The sequence below is a fragment of the Myotis lucifugus genome, unplaced genomic scaffold (genome assembly GCF_000147115.1).
Source record: "Myotis lucifugus unplaced genomic scaffold, Myoluc2.0 scaffold_126, whole genome shotgun sequence".
Classification (NCBI taxonomy): Eukaryota; Metazoa; Chordata; class Mammalia; order Chiroptera; family Vespertilionidae; genus Myotis; species Myotis lucifugus.
Window position 1 is genome coordinate 2,667,791 of NW_005871174.1, and position 24,239 is coordinate 2,692,029.

Sequence of the window (24,239 nt, forward strand, 5' to 3'; positions counted from 1 at the left end):
TTGGGTTAACTGATTTGTCCAGGGTTTAGGGGAATTAGGGCCAATCAAAGGCCTCAGTAAATACCTCTGCTTTTTTTCTTTTATCTAGGAGTTTGAGGATCCTGCCTGTTTGCTTTTACAACCATAGGTAGAGGGAATTCTTTCCTTTTGTAGTTAGCATTACAGTACTCATTATTCAGATTTTGGTGCCTTAGAAATTACTGGACGGACCCCTCTCTAAACTTTCTACTCAAGACTTTTTTTTTTTTTGGCAAATGTTAGGTGATTTGAGTTCACCATCATGCAGAAATAAAAAGGAATAACATTCCAAGTTGCCTTCTCTTAATTTTGCTATCTCTGACTGTTTCATTATCTATGGCTGTATAATCATCTTAAAACTTAATGGCTTAAAGTAACGATTTCTCATGATTCTGAGCAGTTCCTTTGTTGATTGCCTCTGGCCTCATTTTTGCAGCTGTCTTGTGCTAGTAGGTCAGCTGGACTGAAAGTTCCGAGATGGCTTCATTTTTAGCTTACTGTCAGCTGAGGCCACTTGGTTCTCCTCCATATCGCCTCTCATCCTCCAGTAGGCCAGACCACTTCTTTTCCTGGTGGTCTCAGGGCAGCAATCCTAAAGAGCAAAAGCTGCAATGCGCCCTAAAGCCTAGCCTTGGAAGTTACTTCACGTCACAATATTTGTCAAAGCAAATCACAAGACCCATCTAGATTTCAAGGGTGGGGAAATAGACTCCATCTCTACATGTGAGGAGTGACATAGTCACATTGCAAAGAAGGGTACATACCAGGATAAAAGGAACTTATGCCCATTAAACAATCGACCACAGTGATCTTCCACACAGAATTTAAGCCAGAAACTTGGGTGTAATTCTTCTCTCACTCTCTAATTTTACTTACTAAATTTCTCTCAAATCCATCCACTTATTCTTAATCCCTTATTCAGGCTACCATCCTCTCCCTCCTTAGAAATAGCCTTTTGGTTCACCCTTTGAATGAGCAGAATTTAAATGGTTGGCTTTGACAGCTTCCCAATAGCCTAAACCAGAAATTACTCATTTTAAATTCTTCTTTTGCCCAGCCTGGGTGCCTCAGTGGTTGAGCATCAGCCTATGAACCAGGAGGTAACAGTTGGATTCCCAGTCAGGACACATGCCCAAGTTGTGTGCTCGATCCCCAGTAGGGGGCGTACAGGAGGCAACCGATCCGTGATTCTCTCTCATCATGGTTGATTCTCTCTCAGAGCTTTTCCCTTCCTCTCTGAAGTCAATAAAAATATATTTTTAAAAAAATTCTTCTCTCACTCTCTGAATCCAATTAGTCATCAAACCCTTAAAAATCTCCAAGCCAATCCACTTAATCCTTTCTCCACTTAGGTACTACCTAAATTCAAGCCACCATCTCTGCTTGCCTGGACTTACCACACCAGCTTCCTTAACTGGTCTCCCCATCTCTTTCCTCCCTTTTCAATCCAGTCTCCACAATGCATCCAAAGTCATCTTTCTGGAACTTAGCTGTCCTTATTAAAATTCTTCAGTGGCTCTCTGGTGCCTTTTTTTTTGAGAGAGAACATTTATTGGGTAAATTAGAGGTATAAAAAGTAATTTCTAGAATAAATGGGCTTAGCAAACAAGTTATAGAGGTAATGGGAGAGAAAGGAAAGGCATTGGTATGCTCCCAGATTGCTTTTAAGATGATCTGTCCTCCTTCACTTTCCTTAACAAGGCCTGTTGACCTGATACTTGTCTATCTAGACTTAATTCCCAGTGTGTTTACCTCTTGTGGGAGAGCAAAAATGTAGAGATGTTCTCCCTGATCAAGCCTAAAGTAAGGTGTTTAAAAAATACAAGACTTAACTTATCATCCATTTCCAGATTTGCAAAAGCAGGTATATAGTACTCTTTCCGCGATCATCATACTTTATGCTGTATTACACAGACCCCCAATCTTAACTGCACCATATGGCTCTGTGTATGTGTCTGTACTCCACTGTCTCTGCTCCCATGGTAATTAGAATGTAGCCGAAGGGAATACAGGAACTATTTTATATAGTGCCTTACATGTACTTGTTCATTTATATCCCTCTGAAGTGTGACTAGCTTCCTAGTTATTTATTCCTTGCAATTAAAGTCATCAGGATATCTAGTTTGTGTAGAGCAGTGAGTGTAGAGTGGTAATGAACCCCGACTCCTACAAATACAAAAGGACTGAAAATACAAAGGGAGTCCTGAGCAATCCCCCTTGTTGAACTGTTTTGACTTCCCTTAGATTTATTTGTCTCTTCTTTAATGACTAGTGTTTTTAAGAAAAGACAGCAATAAAATCCTTGAAAATGAAAAGGGAGGTGTGTGTGAGGATTGTTGAAAAACACTTAGAAGTTAGAAAAACTGCATTTCACATTTAGCCTGAGGGAGTGCAAAAGACCAGGTGGAATAAGTAGTTTTCAGTAATAAAAATGAACCAAATATCTGTAACCTAACCTGACATTGAATAAAAAGAGAATAAGAATATCTCAGCTCCTTGAGGTTGAGCTAATGAAATGAATAGAGAATTTAGTTCCCACTTTAATTCACACCTCTGAGTCCTTACACTAGACAAGTTGAGGTTTTATCACTGTCTATGCCTCTGAATAGCTCTAATTTAAAGCAGTCACAGTTATCAGTATTTCAATGAGGTAACAATTGGGAGAATAGAAAGTGACTTAATATGAAAATACATTCTGAGTATGATTAAGCAATAGAAAAGTTAATATTTTAGTATGGCCTAAGGGAGCTGTTTCTAGAGTGCCCCAGGACTCAGTGGTATTCAATTCTTCATTCAGCTCATGTATAATTTTCTACATTCAGAAAGGCACTATACTAACAGCAGAATAGATGATACTGTGTATCATTGATTCTGAAAATTTTAACTCCTTTTCTTCAAAAGTTAACATCTGGATCAGTCTTATTTCAGTGGGTAACACAGTTATAATTGTCAGCATTTTTGCTGTTATTCTTAGTGGTCCATACAACAATGGTGCATCATGGATTCTGGGAAACATAGTAGTTAATAACAGCAGTTAAGGGGTTTGCAGGCAGGCCAGGATTAGAATCTTGATGCTGCCACCTATTGTTTGCTGTGTTGTCTTAGACAAATTACTGTCCTAAGTCTCTGTTTACTTCTCTATAAAATGGAGATAATACCTTCTTCTTAGGGTATTAAGATTAAATAAAATGATGATGTGAAGTGCTTAATAAGTGGTGTACGAGCTTGATGTTTCTTGTATTCATTTTCATAAGGTTCATTTATTTAGTCTCAAATTTACAATCTTTTCGAAATTATGTGAGAAGCCTATTATTTTTCTTAAAGGCCAGTATCAATGTATAATGCATGGAGGAGAGAATGGAGTCTTAGCATGTCAATCCTACTTTGAATTGGGGAAAGTTAAACTGTTAACCATTTGTATGCTATAAGCGTCTATAGGCGCAAGCGGCGGACCTTTTTTAATTAAATTCAAAATATCGTGGCAGTTAACTGGTGAAATGGTTAACCCAATCAGGGTTATCCTACCCCAGTGGTCAGCAAACTCATTGGTCAACAGAGCCAAATATCAACAGTACCACGATTGAAATTTCTTTTGAGAGCCAAATTTTTTAAACTTAAACTATATAGGTAGGTACATTGTTATTAACTTAATTAGGGTACTCCTAAGGCTTAGGAAGAGCCACACTCAAGGGGCCAAAGAGCCGCATGTGGCTCGCGAGCCGCAGTTTGCCGGCCACAGTCCTACCCTATCCTTAGAATCTACGTCTTTTTTACAGGTGTGGCTACTTATTTTAAAATTTAATATTTGACCTTAATGTGCACATTTAAATGCTGTTTAGTTTTTGGTAATAAAAAGATAAGTAGGCATAATTTTGAACTCCTCTTCTGTATTTTTAGCATTTAGTGTTTATCTTGAAGTGCTTAAAAATATGTTCTAATGTCCTCAGATTCAAAGCTTGAATCTGCCAAACCATTGGTAGAAGAACCAGAAAAAATTTCACTCATGAAGCTCAAGATACATTGTATCTCCCATACACTTATCCTCTGTCCTATGTCTAAACAATGATTAAAACATAAGTAGTGGGTTTTTTTTACCCTCACTCGTGGATATGTTTTTCATTGATTCTACAGAACGAGGAAGGGGGGGGGGGGAGAATAAATATCAATTGGCTGCCTCCAGGACTCACCCTGACCGGGAATCGAACCCACTACCCTTCGGTGCAGAGAACGATGTTTTAATCAACCCATAGTGTTTTGTAGTTATTAAGTATACTTTCACAGTGGAAGGTGGCAGTAATGCTAACATTTATTAAGTACCCACTCTGCTTTTTCTCCTTTGCTCGTCAAAACTCTGAGATTCCTATTCAGAAACTCAAAAGTTAGGTTGCTCTGTGCTGGATTTAAATCAAGATGTTGTCAGACTTCAGTACATGTTTTGTATAGTCATGCCACCTGTCAGTAGGTGCTCAATAAATGTAAGAATAAAATCAAGTAGTACGATCGCATGATTATTCATTTGAGGAGTTCATTATAGCTGAAAAGTAGAATGGAATTGGAGAAGTAATTAGAGGTACAGCTGTCAGTGACCATTTAAAAGCCACTGAGGCAGGAAAAGATTTGAGAGCTCTATAAGAAACAAAATTATCAAAACTTGTTAACTAATTGGTTGTAAGAATGGTGAAAAGTATGCAATCTGGAATGACTGACCTGGGCAACTTCCTGGTCAGGGAAAATGGTACCATTTTTACTGAATTACATTGGGTAGGAATAGATTTAAGGAGAAAAGGGTAAGTTTCATTGTTGGATATTTCGGGGGAGGGGGTTGCTTTGTTTTTTGTTTGTTTTTTCACTGTTGGAGATTTTGAATTTGTAGTGCCTTTTGCAACATCTAAATGAGACATCAAGTAGGCTGTTGGTGTTGGAAGCTTGCCATTCAAGAAAAAGACTTGGGAGTTTTCAGTAAATCAGTATTTAAAGCCATGCAGGAGAAAAAGTTGCTTATGAAAGTATGTACACCAAAGAGAGAACCAAAAATAGAAATGGCAAACAATAACATTTAAGAAATGCATAGAAGAGGAAGGAGGAAGGGGCAACTGGAGGAGAACAGATTTGAATACCTTTGTATTACTGATTTGGGGCAAGTTTAGTTGAGTGGTAAAATCAGAAACCAGACTAGAGTAACATTGTAGAAATGGTGGAATGTGGGGAGAACAATTAGAATCTAGGGCTTGGATACACAGAAGAATTACCATTACTGGTAAAATTAAGTCCCTGTGTATATGGCAAAGGCTAGAATCTGAAGCACAGGTAGAGGGATTGAGTTTAGACATATACAAGTATGCCCCATGTACTGAAACATGAAAGAAGAATGGGTGAGGGAAACAGACTAATATTTTTGAAAGCCTGCTCTTGCCAGTCATTCTGATTGATTACATAAGTCATTTCATTTTTTAACTGCAAACTATTTTATGTAGGAAGTACTGCTCTTTGCTTTATCAGTGAGAAAATTAATGCTTAGTGAGGTTGTCTTGTCCTTTGTCACACATTTTGTAAGTGGTGGAGCTAGTACCTAAACTCCAAAGTTTTATTTCTGATGTGCTCCTATTCTTTCCCATTCCCCTTTCCACTCTTCCTCTCCTACATGTGAGTGAAGATAATCCTGTAGGATGTAGTCGGGATCAAGAATAGAAGTTAATGTTACTCCATAGACCCATATAAACAGGTATTAAGTTTTTTAATATAATGGAAATTTGTTTTTAAAAACTATTGAATATTTAATAAAAGATATTATATGCAATATACATATCTAAAGAGATAATATATCTTTTAACCCATATTTTAGCTAAATGTGAATGATGACACATTTTTAAGAAAAAAAAGTTATGTGGGGATGAGTAAGGGGGAACAAAGACTCATATAAGGTTATGGAGTAACTTATCTCCAGTGTGTTAGATTTTGACAATCCTGGTTTCTCTCTTTTGGGAAACTTTATAATGTAAATATGGAATTAAGTTTTATTTCTGTTTTTTATTTTCAGATGTCTGCCTTCGGGGCAGAGTTTTCATCAGAGGCTTGCAGAGAGTTAGGCTTCTCCAGCAACTTGCTCTGCAGCTCCTGTGATCTTCTTGGACAGTTCAACCTGCTTCAGCTGGATCCTGACTGTAGAGGATGCTGTCAGGAAGAAGCACAATTTGAAAACAAAAAGGTATTGTTTTCTAGTATCTCTCTCCCATTACATCAGTGGTTCTCAACCTTCTGGCCCTTTAAATACAGTTCCTCATGTTGTGACCCAACCATAAAATTATTTTCGTTGCTACTTCATAACTGTAATGTTGCTGCTGTTATGAATCGTAATGTAAATATCTGATATGCAGGATGGTCTTAGGTGACCCCTGTCGAAGGGTCGTTCAACCGCCAAAGGGGTCGCGATCCACAGGTTGAGAACTGCTGCATTAGATGGTTTAGTTAAGATAAGGTAGAATACTAAATCAGCTTGAATATATATAAAGAAGTCTTCGGCTTTTACATTTTGTAGTTTTAGAAACTCAAATGGATTTCTTTCCTGTCCCATTAGATCAAAACAAACAGGAAGGAAAAGTATGATCACATGCCAAGACCCCATGCTATCATGTAGTCCTGCAGAGGGGGAGCAGAATTACTATAGCATGCTTGGATCCTGAAGCTCCCCATTCTTTCCAAAAGGTGGCCACATGAAGTCAAAGAAATAATTAATCAGATGCTTTTATTCAAAAATCAGTTTTATAATGAAATTTGGGATGAAAACAAAACACCCATTACCTGGCACAAAATTATAGAAAAATTACAATTTTTAATCTGGTTAACAAATATGATCTGTTAATTTACACACATGTTACTAGTATTGCCAGGCACAACCTCACCTTTAACACCAAGGTTAGGTAGCTCTAACTGTTCAATAAAATCTGCTATGTTTTGACCCACTGTTGAAATTAATAGTTAACTTCCTTAATTTTTTTTAATGTTATTGGACATGCATTTATTTAAAATATCCTAAATATTTACAAAAGTAAATCAAGTATCGCTTCTGTTTTTCAAGTGTCAAAGTCAACTACTTCTTCACAGTATATAGGTTTACAATAAGAGGTATGCATACAACCATATACACACATTTTGCATAGGAATGGTTCTAAATATACATGTAAAGAACCTAACACTGAAGTATTATGCCCTACTAGCCACTCCATAGTGCCAGATGTGTCACTATACAGAAACAGATGTAGGTGTACAAGCATTATCTAACATTCAAATTAGTGCTCGTTATCCAAGATGACATCTTCATGAGGGATGCCCAGTTTAATGTTTCTAGGCAAGATAGTAATTCTTAGTCCATGTAAATCATTAGTTCAACAGCCTTATTCATTGAAAATATACAGTGAACTTAAAATATTTTTCAATAAATTAAAAAACTTTAATTGTTAAATCTTTTTTATTACAGTCCTTAGATTTCTTTACATTGTAAAGAACCCTGAAAAGATCATTTATGTAATTCAAATAAAACTGAATTAGTGAGATCTCTGTGTTTGGGGATGAGTGAAAAAAATGGTGGCATCTCTATGTTTCCTTTTCATATTCTTTCACTTATACATAGTGAGGTGTTAACATACATTTAAGGATTAACGGTTTGTAAAGCTTTCAGACAGTAATTGTATCTTCTCATTATTAGGAAGTAAAAGTTTATTTCTAAAACTAAATACAGTTTATAGTTCTAAAGAAAAATAAGCAGAAAAACTTTTAAAATGTTAGTATTCAACCATAATTTAATACTTGATTTCTCGGTTTTCAACCTGAAATTTCCAGTGTTCCAAAACTGGCTTTCAAGTCTGTGTTTTTCATTTTCTTGTTTCAAATATACCAATAATATAGTTTAATGTTTAGAACATTTCCATAATATGTTAGTCGTTTTGCCTGAAAATAAAATTTAAACAAGTTTACACGGGACTTAGTTTAGTAGGACATTTCCCCCTTGTTTTTTTTTGTTTTTTGTTGTTGTTGTTGTCGTTTTTTGGGATTTCGATGGGATAAATTGCTGAAGGAATCTGTATGAGTCAACCTCTCATCTTTAAGCTATTATTCTATGGTTTTCCAAGGTCTGTGCACTGTTCAACCAACAGTTATTATTTCCCGAGACACAAAATTTCAAGGATTGAATAACAAGGGGTGCTCTATAATAAACAATTTTTACGACACACACTCCCTTATAATTAAAAGTCAGTTGAGAGGTTCTGCCCTTTGACTGAAATCAGATGTGCCCAAACTATAAACTAAGTGCATAGAAACGTTATTTTTACTTATTGCCCTTTCTCAGTAGTATTTTTAATCTAACACTTGATAACAGATTTCAGAGGTTTAAGAAAGTTTTAGAAAAGAGAAACTTTTAAAAGTTATTTTTTTTTAACTCTACAGGTTGAGAAGAGATTTCTTTTATTTGAATTTTGGAACATGTTGGTCTCATTCACAGAATACCAGTAGAAGTCTAGCCTGCAGATCCCCAAATTATATCATAACTGGTTCTGGCAAATAGCCCAATAGTTCAGGTATTCGCCATAGGGCTTTTTCTTTCTTTCTTTTTTCACTTAAAAATCTACTTTATAGATAATACTAAAACATAATAAAAGTATTCTCAGTAATTATTATAAATCATTAGATTCGAATAAGTGGACCTAAATACGTAGGGTATAAAATAATTTTAAGAATATAGTCAGATCCTCTCCACTTCTCATCCTATTACCTAGTTGGAGTTAGACTAATGCTAATTGGCCAGCTTTATATAGTAGCATTCCCATTTTCTATGTGTATCATATTCTGCCTTCACATTTACCTGCACTGCAACAAAGCCAGAGAGTACAGAGGTAATACTATCATGTGGATAGTTCAGTGGAAGTTTATCCCTTTCTCTCCTGTTATAAGAGTTTTTGAAGAGTTCGTTTTCATCTCAGCTTCCTTGCTTACTAGCTTTGTGACTTCTAGCCAGCAAATCATTCCAGAATTTTTAGTTTTGTTATAATAATTACATTATCTCATATTTGAGTGTTTCTTTTACCTTGGTTATGTGTTGAAGTGTTATCTACTTAATCCTCACAATAACTATAATGTAAATACTATTATCCTATCTAATAAAAGAGAAACATGGTAATTAGCCGTACGGCCGATACCCTTCCCATTGGCTAATCAGGGCGATATGCAAATTAACTGCCAGCCAAGATGGCGGCCAGCAGCCATGCACTGAAGCGAACAGGGAGGCTTGCTTGCTCCAGTGACTGCGGACTCCAACGATCCCCGCCTGACTTGCCGGCCTCTCAGCTGCAACTCTAAGCAACTATGTTGCAAATATAGAAGCTAAACAAAACCCCAGAAACCTGCTTTATTCAGCCGGGCTTCAGCCAGCCGGACCGCAACATTGTATCAAATACAGAAGGTAAACAAAGGCCAGAAACCTGCTTTCAGCAGCCGAGGCCTCAGAGCTAAAGCTGGCCCAGAATAAAAAAAAAAAAAAGAAAGAAAGGAGCGGTTGGGAGCTTCAGTCACCCGCCAGCCAGACTGGCCAGGCACCCCAATGGGGACCCCCACCCTGATCCAGGACACCCTTCAGGGCAAACCAGCCGGCCCCCACCCATGCACCAGGCCTCTATTCTATATAGTAAAAGGGTGATATGCCTCCCAGCACCGGGATCAGCGTGACAGGGGGCAGTGCCCAAACCCCCTGATCGCCCTGCGGCTCTGTGTGTGACAGGGTGCGGCGCCCCAACCCCCTGATGGGCCCTGTTCTGTGCATGACAGGGGGGAGCTCCCCAACCCCCGATCAGCCCTGCTCTGTGCGTGACAGGGGGTGGCGCCGCAACCTCCCCATCGACCCTGCATTGAGTGTGACAGGGGGCGGTGCCCCAACCCCCCAATTGACCCTACCCTGAGCGTGACTAGGGGTGGCATCACAACCTCCCGATCGGCCCTGCTCTGTGCATGACGGGGCAGCGCCCCAACTCCCCAATCGGCCCTGCTCTGAGCCCGACCAGGGGCTGCACCTAGGGATTAGGCCTGCCCTCTGCCACCCGGGAGCGGGCCTAAGCCAGCAGGTCATTATCTCCTGAGGGGTCCCAGACTGCGAGAGGGCACAGGCCGGGCTGAGGGGCCCCCTCTCCCCACCGAGTGCACAAATTTTTGTGCACCAGGCCTCTAGTCTATATATATAAAAGGCTAATATGCAAAGTGTCCTCTCGGGAGTTTGACCGGGAGTTTGATCACTTGCTATGACATGCACTAACCACCAGGAGGCGCTGCGGAACGAAGGAAGGCCCTGACCAGCAGCCAGAAGGCCCCAATCAGCCCTGATCGTCTGCCAGGCCTAGGGACCCTTCCCTTCATAAATTTCATGCACCAGGCCTCTAGTTTGTATATAACAGAAGAGAAAACTAAGGTATAATCTGCCCAAAGTTACCCAACAATTGGGTGCCACATCTTGGCTTTATCTCAGGTTATTTGACTCCAGAGCTCCAAGCTTTTAAACCTCTACACTGTTTTGCCTCTCATCTTGAAAATGTTAATAGTAACTGTAAAAAAAAATGAATGAGTTAAATGGAAAACACCAGATTAGCTCTCTGAAGGTCAGCATTTATAGTTCATTTTGTTAACATAATTCCTTCACTACTTCTTATTTAAAATTATCAGATACTTTCAGGGGGGAGGGGGCCCAATGGGGGAAAAAGAAAGGGGGAACATCTGTAATACTTTCAACAATAAAAATAAATTTTTTAAAAATAAGTCATGTAACTTTTCTCAGTTCTGGTAAAAGAACCAAAACATTTAGTTACTTTCAGTTTATTTGGAAATTCTGTAGCCAATTTAAGAGTAATTTAGAAGTCAGCTTAAACAGCATTATTCAAGATAGTAGTAAATTTTAAGCTTCAGCCTATCAGAAATAGAATGCTATTAGTGTGTAAAACATAAAAGAATGAAATGAAAGTTAAGCTAACTATGCATGAAATTGTAGCCACTAAAGAAATTTCACAGTTGTTAAAATAGCTGCACTTCTTTGTATTGTCTGTAGTATCAATACATGAACTAATTTCTTCAAAGGAAACTAAATATAAATGTCTTCAACAGATTATTCTAATTATAATATAAAAACATTCTCAAAGAAGCTTTTTTTAATTATCTAAATAATGTTTGGCAACAGTTCAAATTCAGTTTAAAAATGACTAAGGCTCCTGAGTAGCAATAATAGTAAATAATGACACAAATATTTACTTAAGAATAGCCACTAACATTCATTAAGTGCTTATTATATGAAGGTGCTGTTCTAAGCACTTTATATAAATTAATTTATATAATCCTTATAACAACTCTGTAAGGTAAGTACCATTATTATTCCCATTTCATAGTTGAGTCTGAGCACAGAGATCTTGCCTAATGTCATACAGCTTATAAGTGGCTATAAATATATGTACTACCATATATTTGTGTAACAAGTTTTAAAGTTTGTTTTGTGTAGTTATTTAATTGAACTGAAAATATTATTTAAATATTTTATGTTTTTTAAGTGTGACATTTAATCTGGATTTTTTAAAAAATATATTTTTATTGATTTCAGAAAGGAGGGGAGAGGGAGAGTAAGATAGAAACATCAATGATGAGAGAAAATCATCGATTGGCTGCCTCCTGCACACCCCACACTGGAGATTGAGCCCACAATCCAGGCATGTTCCCTTGACCGGAATTGAACCCAGGACCCTTCAGTTCGCAGGCAGATGCTCTATCCACTAAGCCAGGGGTGGGCAAACTTTTTGACTCGAGGGCCACAATGGGTTCTTAAACTGGACCGGAGGGCCGGAACAAAAGCATGGATGGAGTGTTTGTGTGAACTAATATAAATTCAAAGTAAACATCATTACATAAAAGGGTACGTACGGTCTTTTTTTTTTTTTTTTTTAGTTTTATTCATTTCAAACGGCCGAATCCGGCCCGAGGGCCGTAGTTTGCCCACGACTGCACTAAGCCAAACCAGCTAGGGTCATCTGGCTTTAATATGAACAATAAATGTAGTCAATTTTTTTAGGTATTTACAAATTAGGACCAGCTTCTATCCAAGCATATTGAAACATTCTGCCATATTTGCATACTATATTTAAAAAGGACATACGCCCTTAAATTAATTCATTATTTATCCTCGGGTTATTTTACAACTACATTTTCTAGACATGCCTACCTCAGAGTCAAAATAAACTTTCCATTTATACACTAAATATATCTTCTTAGTATAGGCTCTGAGAATGCCAAAATAAGACAATAGTCATGGTCCTTGAAAAGTAGAAGAAATAGGGAAAATGGACTACTAGAATGTAGTTAGCAGCATATTCTCTTAAGCTAAAACCTAATATCCAGTGTTATAAAGGTAACCACTAAAAGAATCAGAAATAAAAGTTGGAAGAATGGAGGAATCAATAAATCTCTTAAAGTTGATATATTGAGAACTATAGATATAACCATGTTAATCATTATGGAAGTGACCAACAAAAGAATTAAAAATAAACTGTTTAAAATTTATTAAGTGGGGGATGGGAGGCAGAGGAAAAATAAGAATTCGGTGAGATGTGTACTGTAAACAAAAAAGATTCATGTGCTATGAAAACACACAGAAGGTCCCTGGCTAGTGTGGCTCAGTTGGTTGGAGCGTCTTCCCTTATACCAGAAAGTGGCGGGTTTGGTTCCAGTTGGGGCACATACCTGGGCTGCTGGTTTTATCCCTGGTCAGTACAGGAGGCAACCCATCAATGTCTCTCTCCCTCTCTCTCTCTACCTCTCTCTCTCTCTCTCTCTCCCTCTCTCCCTCTCCTCTCTTCCTCCCTCCCTCTTCTTCCTCTCTCCCTCCCCCTTCCTCTCTTTAAAGTCAATTAAAAGAAAACATAGAAGGAAGGATATAACCATTTAACAGGTCAGGTAAATATTACCACCTGTTTATATAGAAGTTGATGCCTATGATAAGTTAGATTACAGTGGTTCTCAACCTTCCAAATGCCGAGACCCTTTAATACAGTTCCTCATGTTGTGGTGCCCCCCAACCATAAAATTATTTTCGTTGCTACTTCATAACTGTAATTTTGCTACTGTTATGAATCGTAATGTAAATATCTGGTATGCAGGATGTATTTAGACGACCCCTGTGAAAGGGTTGTTCGACCCCCAAAGGGGTCGCGACCCACAGGTTGAGAACTGCTGAGTTAGAAAAATAACAGGGGAAAGATCATAAGCTCATCTCTGGCAGAAGGAAAAGTTGATGAAAAGGCAGTCATGAGAAAGATGACTATCTAAGATAAATCAGATAGCTTGATTATGATGAAAGATGGTGACTATTAAGTAGGGCTTATGTACCTTGCTCAATAAATTTGAACTCTATCCTATAGGCAGGGGAGAAAATTAAAGAATTTTAAAAACAATGGACTGGCATCAGATTCAGAATTTAATAACTTTAGTTGTTGGTGTAAACCATAGTTGATAGGGCAGAGGGGAATACTGTTGCTGGAAAAATAACATATAGCAGGATATAGGGGCTTAAGCCAACATTGGTAGTAAAGATAGAGAAGGGACAGTTCTAAAAAAGATTTAAGCAAAAAATAAAACTTAAAGGATTTATTTACTTAACTGGATTGGAGGGGGAAGGGATGAGTGAGAATGCTTCCCAGTGTTCTTACTTGAGAAACCTATCACCCCAACATAAGAAAGCTATAATGGACTTCAACTAATTATAAGGTAGCCCCTTAAGGCAGTGATGGATGGGAGAGGGGACAGCAACAGAGGGTAACATTTTTTTTTAATTCTTTATTGTTTAAAGTATTACATGTTTCCTTTTTCCCCCATTGATGTTTCCCTGGCCACCCCCACGCCCCAGCACATTCCTTCACCCCCCTACTGTCTGTGTCCATTGGTTATGCTCATATGCATGCATACAAGTCCTTTGGTTGATCTCTTACCCTCTCACCCCACCTCTTCCCTCATAATCTAAACTTTTTTTTTAATGTATTTTTATTGATTTCAGAGAAGAAGGGAGAGGACGAGAGAGATAGAAACATCAATGATGAGAGAGAATCATTGATTGGCTGCCTCCTGCATGCCCCCCTACTGGGTATCGAGCCCTCAATCTGGGCATCTATCTGGAAATTTAACCGTGACCTCAACCATTGAACCACACTGGCCGGGCCAGAGGGTAACTTTTAATAAAACATACTTCTTAGCAACAAACTGCCTTTGCAGTTTACTTTTTGAAGAAATGTGTTAAAAGTTTTAATTTAGAAGGCCATGAATTCTAAAATTGATAGTATACCTGTCAAACAGTAGGTAAAAAATAAAAATGTGTGTAATGGCCTAGTCTTTTGTTTAAATTTTATATTACTGCCCTTAAGTTTTAAATAATACTGTTTAAGGTTTTGGATTTTTATGTTCTTTTTTGTTTAATCCTCTCCTGAGGACATGTTCACTGATTCTGAGAGAGAGAGAGAGAGAGAGAGAGAGAGAGAGAGAGAGAAACATCCGTGTGAGAAACATTAGTCAGTTGCCTCCCCCATGCACCCTGACTGGGCCTGGGGATCAAACCCAAAACCCAGGCATGTGCCCTGGCAGGGAATCAAACCCTTGACTTTTCAGTGTACAGGACAACATTCCAACCAAATGAGCCACACTGGCCAGGGCTGTATCTATTCTTAAACTTAGAATATCTTAAGTAATTATTATCTGTAAAAATGATCATAATTGCCTCTTTTGATGACAAATTTTTCTCCCTTTTTTTTTTTTTTTTTTTGTTAACCGTTTAGTCAGAGTCTCTAGTCCCCAGTGACCTTTTCCTCTTTTTATTGTTTCCTTGTGGATGATGTAGACAGTGTTTTGTCTAAGTGGTTGGGAATAATCAGTGTTGGGAACATTTTTAATTTTTTTTTTTTTTAAGAGAGAGAATGACAGAGAGAGAAACATCAATTTGTTGTTCCATTTATTTTGTGAATTCATTGGTTGCTTCTCATATGTGCCCTGACCAGGGGTCAAATCTGCAACCTTGGTGTATCAGGACAACGAATGCTCTAACCAAATGAGCTACCCATGAGGGTCAATTTTTTCAGTAATGGAGTGGTGATAGTAACACTAACACAAATGTGTTCTCTTTTGAAAAGCAGCTTTTGCTACCATATATAGAACCTTCATGTTCTGTTGATGAGGCTGTTGAAAGTTGGATGTTGAACCATATTTTGTCTGGATCTCAGTTTTTCAAATTAACAGGAAATAGGTTGTATATTTTTAAAAAACACTTAGGAGCAAAAAAAAAAAAAAAACATTGAATTTTTATGATTGAATACTTCATACTAAATAGTATGCCATTTTCTAAAATATTTTTACTTATTATGAAGAGGCCTGGTGGTTTTATTAAAAACTATTTACTATGGCCCTGACTGGTTTGGCTCAGCGTATAGAGCGTCGGCCTGCGGACTGAAAGGTCCCAGGTTCGATTCCAGTCAAAGGCATGTACCTTGGTTGCAGGCACATCCCCAGAGAGGCAGCTGATCGATGTTTCTCTCTCATCGATGTTTCTGTCTATCCCTCTCCCTTCCTCTCTGTAAAAAAAATCAATAAAATATATTTTTTTAAAAAGAAAACATCAGTTTAAAAAACAAACAAACTATTTACTATGATATTTAAGCTTAGACTCATTTTTACCAAATTTTTGGATAATTTGACCTAGTGATGTTGTGTCAAGTTATTTCCTTTCATTGTATATTTCCTAAGCATCTGTAGAATTGAATGCATTGTTCCCAAGTGATAAAGTGGATTATTCATACTTGCAGCTTAAGTATGTATGAAGGTATGTCTTTATCTGTGGGTGGTTTTGTTTCTAGATGAAAATCTAATCAAACATGCTCAACTCTACTGATGAAATTGTTTTAGGTGCATGTACAAATTCTATTCCATTTCATAGAATTGAAAGAAACCTTATTCTTTTATTCCTCAGATTTTAGAGTTTGAATGTTCCAATTTAGAATGGAGTAATGTCAAAGAAAGATTTTTTTCTAATTTTATTTTATTTTTGTACATTTTCATTGAGCTTTCTTAGTGGAACAGTGATTGTATGTTTATGGAACAATTCCCCCAGTGTATTCTTACCTTCCTTAGAGCCTAATTTGAGTTAGGTAAATGTTACCTTGATTATTTTGTATAGCTTTCTCTATCTTAAGGCAGAAACTAAAGATACAAAAAGGAATAATATTTTAATAGTGTAATAGAATAAGTTTTCAACTTAAGGAACTTCCTTAGGTATCTATAATAATAAAAGCATAATATGCAAATCAAACAGCAGAACAACTGTCAGGACGACCATGCTATGACAGACTGGCGCCAGGCCAGCCAAGGCGGTGCGATGCAATTGGTCAGGGGACCCCACCATCGCCCCGCAGAGGGAGGCCCAGGCCACCGGCCAGCAGGGCAATCGATCGAGGAGGAAGGGTGGGGGGTGGCAGCAGACACCGGCAGCGCCAGGCCAAGGAAGCCCAGGTGCCAGCAGCCAGAGGGAAGCCCGGGTCCTGGGTGCCAGAGGGAAGCCTGGGTGCCAGTAGCCGGAGAGAAGCTGGTGCCAGCAGCCGAGGGAAGGAAGGCCTACCCTTGAACGAATTTCGTGCATTGGGCCTCTAGTAGTGATACATTGCTTTATTTTGTTTTTTGAGTTGAATAGATTTTTTTTTTTTTTTAGAGAGAGAGAGCAGTAGACAGCACCTAAAAATGAATCTCAGGGGTATAATATAGAATTCTACTTTCCAACTTGGTTTGCTAAAAGGTAAAACTTAAATATATTTGCCAAATCCTCAATATTCATTCATTATCCCTATGTAAGAATGTCCTTAGAGTATTTATGGAAGTGTCAACAGATACACCATTTGCCTTATATATCTGCTGCTTCAGTGCCTTAAAGTGAAATCTTGACAAAAGCTTGCTATTAGATCACAAAAGAATTATTACCCTAATCATTTGTCCATGTGTAATTATAGCATATTGTTTCTAGCACTCCAGGCATTTTTTAAAATATCAGAAAATATGGAATGATTTGATGATGAATAATGAATTAAAACTTAAAACATCATCAAAAAAAAAAAAAAAACAACTTAAAACATCAGTAGATCACTAACCATGTGGCTTTGGTGAAAACATTTTCCCTGAAAATTAACTGGCCAAATTTTGCTAAAAATCTGCATGTTTGAAAGGAGTAATATTGATTTTGAGAAATTACACTGAATAAAATTAATGTTTGAAGGTTGGCTCACTTATATATTTGAGTGTAACATAATTGTCTTTCATTTAAGTCTAACTTTATACTCAGCTTTTATCATGTTAGAGTTATATTTCCTTATTTTTAAATTCCTACATTTTATTCAAGGGCAAGCCTTCAGTAGACCTATAAAATAGTTACTCCTCAAATCTGAATTCTATTCAGCAGTTAAAATTTTCCTTTTGTTTCACCTACTAGAGCATTTTCTTCATATTGCAACTTAATATTCCAACTGTTTGCAGTTTTTTCTAATCATCCTATTGAGTTTCAGTAATACTAAAGTTTTGCCTTTAAATAAAAGAGGATTTCGAAAATAAGAATGGCCACAAGCAATACTTCCTAAAGGAAAACAGAATAGTGCAACATTTGTCTTGCTTAGTCAATCCTTACCTGATTTACCTTTTAGAATTTGTTTAGTTTGTTGAGCAAAAGCCTACTGTTTGATTGTTTTGTAATTTTTGCCTCATTAATAGTTGGCTATAGTTCAAGGCAATGATTCTACTCTCATCCCTGGCTGCCCATTGCAATCACTTGGGTAGTTTTTAAAGTAGTAACAAGAATTAAAATACTGATGCCTGGATCTCACCAACAAATATACTAACTTAATTGGACTGGGGTAGGTTCCAGGGATCAGTAATTTTCAAAATCTTTCCAACTAATTCAAGTGTACAGTCAAGGTTGAAAACACTGCTCTAACATAATTTGAATTTGAAAGCTTGAGAAATTTTTGGAGTGGCCATTCTGATTACAGAAAAATAATGAATGATATCCCTGAATAGTCCCAGAACAGAAAAAACTATTAACTATGAAAATGGTTAAGCTTAACCATCAGTATCAAAGTATTATAATAGCTGTTGTTACTTATTGAGCATCTAAAAAATCCAGGATTTTTGCTTTTTTATTAACTCCTTATAGCCACTCCAGCAGATAGTGAATATATTTTGTTCAAACAGTAAACTGAAGCTCAGAGAGAGTGACTCATCCAAGGGGACATGCTTGTAAATGGTGGAGCCAGAATTGGACTATATACACATTTGATTTTATAACTTGAGATCTTTTCACTGTACTGATAAAAGATAAACCTGGGGCATATTAAAATTTGTAATAGTTTGAGCAGAAATCAACTCAAATCCAGCAGCATCAGATAGAAATGGTTAGAAGCATCCCACCAACAGAAGTTAGGGGCAAGACTTTTATTATAGAGAAAATGCAGAAGCAAAGCAAGGAAATTATTTGATTGACTATAGTTTAAGCAGTTGCCTTATTTGGGAAAGACTAGTTGGTGTATCTGATTGTCTTAGGTTTTGATTTCTTAATTTCGAAGCATTTTACAGGCTTAGGTTTTGGTTTGCTTACATAGGCTGCTAATGCCTTAGAATCAACCCAGTCTAATGGCCTCCTTGTTTAATGTAACAGTACCATGCTATATGAAAATTTTGATATTTAGTTTAACTTAGTTTATTTCATGATTTTCTTACTGTCATGTTTCTTTAGAGTCACGGATATCATCACCAATACAAATATATTAAACTAGAGGCCCGGTGCATGAAATTTGTGCACGGGAGGCAGGAGTCCCCTCAGCCCAGCCTGCACACTCTCCAATCTGGGACCCCTTGGGGGTTTTCCAGCTGTCGGTTTAGGCCTGATCCTGGACATCCCTCTCACACTCCTGGACCGCTGGCTCCTAATCACTCACCTGCCTGCCTGCCTGCCTGCCTGGTTGCCTCTTACTGTCCTCCTCCCCCACCCCCCCGCCAGCCTGATTGCCCCTCACTGCCTCTGTGTGCCAGCCTGATCGTCCCTAACTGCCCCCCCTGCCGACCTGGTCACCCCCAACTGCCCCCCCTGCCAGCCTGGTCGCCCCTCGTGGCACCCCCAGCCAGCCTGGTTGCCCCACGCAGCCTGCTTGTTCAGTCGTTTGGTCGTCCCTCACTAACCCCCCTGCCGGCCTGGTCATAGGGAGCCATCTTGTGAGGGTGTGAGGGTTAATTTGCATATTACCTCTTTATTATATAGGACTAGAGGCCCAGTGCACGAATTCATGCACCTGTGGGATCGGGCCAAAACCGGCTCTCTGACATCCCCCGAGGGGTCCTGGATTGTGAGAGGGCGCAGGCCAGGCCGAGGGACCCCACTGGTGCACGATTGGGGCTGAGAGAGATGCGGGAGGTTGGCCAGCTGGGGAGGGATCACAGGAGGGCTCCAGGGCATGTCCAGCCCATCTCGCTCAGTCCCAATCAGCCAGACCCCAGCAGCAAGCTAACCTACCTGTCAGAAAGTCTGCCCCCTGGTGGTCAGTGCATGTCAGAGCAACTGGTCGACCAGTCAATTGTCTGCCCCCTGGTGGTCAGTGCACGTCATAGCAAGGGGTTGAGCAGCCTTAGCATATCATTAGCATATTACGCTTTGATTGGTTGAACGGCCAACTGGTCGTTAGATGCTTAGTGTTGGAAAGTAGTAGAATATTTCTTACTTGGACCAGTTATATAGATTTGTGTTGGCGGTGTGATGGCGGCAGTAAAAATTAATTCAGGAAATGTACATAATTCACAAGTGTTCCCTTTGTTTAGTGTTGTGAATTAACTTATTTTGGAATCTAGCAATATGAGAAATAGCATAGGCCATTTTTTTGTCTTGCTGTTAATCTGAACTATTTTGTAGCAGCACAGTTAGACTTTACTTACAGCAAAGTTACCACCACAAAATAAAGATTTTCTTGGTTTTTTCCTGTACATGAAAACTTCATTATAAGCTCTTACTGGAGGAGGAGTTATTATATTCCAATAGTAATTTATGAGGAAAGTCTTTCTACAATGAAAACATGAAATGTACAGAATCTAAAATTGATATACATACAAATAAATCTTTATTGTACTTAAAGTATATTTAAATTGGGGAAAAATTAGCTAACCACAAAACTGAAAATTAGTTTAAGAATAATAAAAATCACTTATTTTTAAATGAGTGGAAATTAATACATATAAAAATCCTGTTACAAATTAGATAAATGAATCATAGAGCTGAAATAGTTAGATATTTCTACTTACAACCTAGAGGATTCTATTAGTTCAGGAAAACCTAGCAATTGCAAGTAATATGGAAATAGATATAGACTCCAAAAGGAAAAATTGTGACTTGGGTATCATTTTTGTATTTTTCTAAAGGTGTCTGTGTAGTTCCATTAAATTATTTGGCTAGTACTATAGAGCCCAATGAACTAATAACCTATAGTGCCTAGGGTTAGATTTTCTATACAAATAAGGCTTCTCTAATGCATATAGAAAAGAGGCCCACCAACTTGCTATAAAAAATATAAGCTTTCTATATAAGGGTTTTATAACTTGATTTGATTTATCTTCTGTTGGTATTTTTGCATAAATGTTTGAAGGTAAGCATTTTTGTATCCCAGTGATGTTACTTAAAAAGGTAAAAATGAACTGTGGCTGGTATGGCTCAGTTAGTTGGGTGTTGTCCCATGCACTGGAAGGTCTCAGGTTTAGTTCCCAGTCAGGGCACATTCCTAGGTTTTGGGTTTAATCCCCAGTCGGGACATGTATGAGAGGCAACCAGTCGATGTATCTCTCTCATATCGATGTTTTTCTCTCCTCCTCCCAGCCTCCCTCTCCCTCTCTAAAGTTTTTTTTTTTCTTTTCAAAACAGGTAAAAATGATAAGGGTGGAAGTCAAGGAATTGAAAGTTTTAACCTTTTATACTCCTTTCATACTTTATGCCCTTGAGAATTCCTATTATACATAGCTTGTATTTTCTTTTGTTTGAATTTGTGTGATGTCAAAGATGCCTATGAGTACTTTATAGGGCATTGAAAATTTACCATAATTTGTAGTTAATTTATTTATTCATTCTGAAAAACAAATGTTTTCCTATGAACACTACAAATTCATAAGTAAAATGCCAACTTAGCATCACAAATTAAATTTTTTAGTACTTGACTTGAATAATGTTATGCAGCTTTGAGTTACATTTTCTTTTTGTTTATCCTAGACTGTAACTAAGCATAGTCTACAAAGTGTGTCAAAGGAACTTGAAATATTTTGAAAGTTACATGATGAAAAAAGAAACGTTTAATTCTGTTATATGAATAATTCCATTCAGCACACATACATTGAGCAGCTTTGTGTCCAGGTCTGGGGGAATTATGATAAATAAGACATTTCCTGTCCACAGTGAAGTAATAGACTATTTATAGTTCATTATGATGAGAACAAGAACTATATGAAAAGTCCCCAATTGAGATAGAAGACCAATGATAATTTTCCAGAAGGTCACATCTGAGCTGCTATTCATTAGAGATTGTATGTCTAGTATTTGTAATTAATCAGTTGGTATTTTATGACGCAGAGAAGTGCTTTCCATGAATGGGTTACAGGTATGCTAGGATATTGAGTCCTTCAGTCCGTAGACAACCAAATGGGGAGGAACTAAGTGAGCAGAAACCCCAGCTATAACAGCCTCCTCCTTTTATCCCAATCTCCATAAGGTTGTTGCCATTTTCCCGTGTGATGATATGAAGAATATTGGGAAATAGTGGTGTAGAGAAATGCTGTTATATAAGGTAATGGCATCTCCACTAGAGATTACAAGAGGTCACAAACTTGCAAATAAAAGATAAATCTAATAACCAAATTTTAAAATGGCTTATTTTTTTATTTTCCTAAATAAATTCAGATAAAATACTAGGACACACAACAAAATTCACCATTTTTAAGTGTACAATTCAGTGACATTAAGTACATTGGCATTGTTGTGCAATATCTTCACCATCTATCAACAGGACTTTTTCATCTTCCCAAACTGAAACTCTATACTCATCAAACAGTAACCCCCTCCACTTTGTTCTTTCCTCCCTCAGTCCCTGGCAACCACTGTTCTACTTTCTGTCTCTGAATTTGACTAAGTACCTCATAGAAGTGGAATCACCCATATAGTATGTGGTATCTCATTGTGATTTTGATCTGCATTTCTCTAATGATTAGTGATTAGTTGAACATCTTCTTATGAACTTTTTGGTAATATGGCCTGACATTTTTAAAGATATTTGTGGGTGGGGAGTCTTGTCTAATCAAGATTCACCAAATCTTACTCAAAAGCAACTTATTTTATAGAATTCGGTCAGCCTAATCTTAAATTTTTGCTGCTACAAAGAATCTTAGAGATCCTCAGAGTTTTTAATCTGAGATCCATCAGTGATTCCAGAGAGTCCATGAATAGCATGAATTTAAAACATAATTTAATCAGATTCTCAAAAGTATTTTAGACCCTTAAAAATCTTTTTTTAAAAAAATTTTTTAAATATATTTCCTTATTGATTTCAGAGAGGAAGGAAGAGGGAGAGAGAGATAGAAACATCAATGATGAGAGAGAATCATTGATCGGCTGCCCCCTGCATGCCCCCTACTGGGAATCGAGCCCGCAACCCAGGCATGTGCCCTTGGCCAGAATCGAACCTGGGACCCTCTAGTCTGCAGGCCGACGCTCTATCCACTGAGCCAAACCGGCTAGGGCTAGACCCTTAAAAATCTTAAGAACCACTGATATAGCCCAGAAACACCAAAATGTGGAAAAGCCACTATATTTCTGGTAGGTAGAATTAGCATAATTTTTAAATTTCTACTCTGCTTTTCTATATTTTTCAAAGTACCAAAAATAACCATGCAAAGTTTACATGATTCATGCTATTTTAGAATTTAAAAGGTAAAATCCATCTTTAGCTCATGAGTGTACAATTAAAAAAAAAGTCTAAAATGCTAAGAAAACATAAAATGATTATAGCGTTTCCTTTTTTTTTATTGTCTAAAGCAGTGGTCAGCAAACTCATTAGTCAACAGAGCCAAATATCAACAGTACGATTGAAATTTCTTTTGAGAGCCAAATTTTTAAACTTAAACTATATAGGTAGGTACATTGTTTATTAACTTAATTAGGGTACTCCTAAGCTGGCCTTTGCTAAAAACGTCCTCAATCTGAGGGGTCAGCCTCAGCGAACATACCCTCACTTCTTCAAAATAGACTCACCCAGGCCAAAAACCGACTTCTGCGCATGGGCCACGAAGTTTCGATCGCACTGTACGTGCGCACCCGCACGTGGTATTTTGTGGAAGAGCCACACTCAGGGGCCAAAGAGCCACATGTGGCTCTCCAGCCATGGTTTGCCGACCACTGGTCTAAAGTTTTACATGTCTCCTTTTTACCCAATTGATCCCACCCCGCCCCCCAGCCATTCCCACCCCAGGCAAGCCCCCGCCCCCCCCCCCCCCCCCAGTGTCTGTGTCCATTGGTTATGCTAATGTGCATGCATACAAGTCCTTTGGTTGCTCTCTAACCCCCCTCCCTCCCCTACCATTTGTCTCTGGATCTATTCTTGTTCATCAAATTATGTTGATCATTATATCCCACATATAAGTGAGATCATGTGATATTTATCTTTCACTGACTGGCTTATTTCACTTAGCATAATGCTGATTATAGCATTTTCTTATCACTGCCTGCCTTCTCTCAGAATCACAGCATTCCCAAGTCCCTACAAAGAATGGTCAAGCTCTACGGCTACAAAAATAAAAATAAATAAATAAATGATGTTTATCATTGAATCCATTTCAACTGAGTTAATTGCAATAAAATATTTGTGTGTGAGCTTTTTATAATGAGCTTTTACTATAAAGAGAGTGCAGGTTCTATAGCTTTCTGCAATATTTACCACTGAATTTATGTCAACTTAAATTCCTGAAGGGAAAATATTTACATTTTTTTATAATGAGATTTTACTGATTTTCCTATAGTATCTTTACATAGAACATACTGTATTTACATTTTAAAGGTATGTGTTTTTGTTTTATTTAAATTTAACACAATGATCACTTAATTTTAAAAGCAA

The 24,239-nt window shown here is 37.8% G+C and overlaps 1 protein-coding gene across 1 annotated transcript in view; it reads left to right on the forward strand.

The window, feature by feature from the left end:
- SELENOF (selenoprotein F) overlaps positions 1 to 24,239 on the forward strand; it is a 33,632-nt gene that overhangs the window by 1,493 nt on the left and 7,900 nt on the right. Inside the window, exon 2 of the mRNA XM_006093908.3 lies at positions 6,056 to 6,223. Coding sequence (XP_006093970.2) covers positions 6,056 to 6,223 — 168 coding nt within the window. The remainder of the gene's footprint in view (positions 1 to 6,055; positions 6,224 to 24,239) is intronic.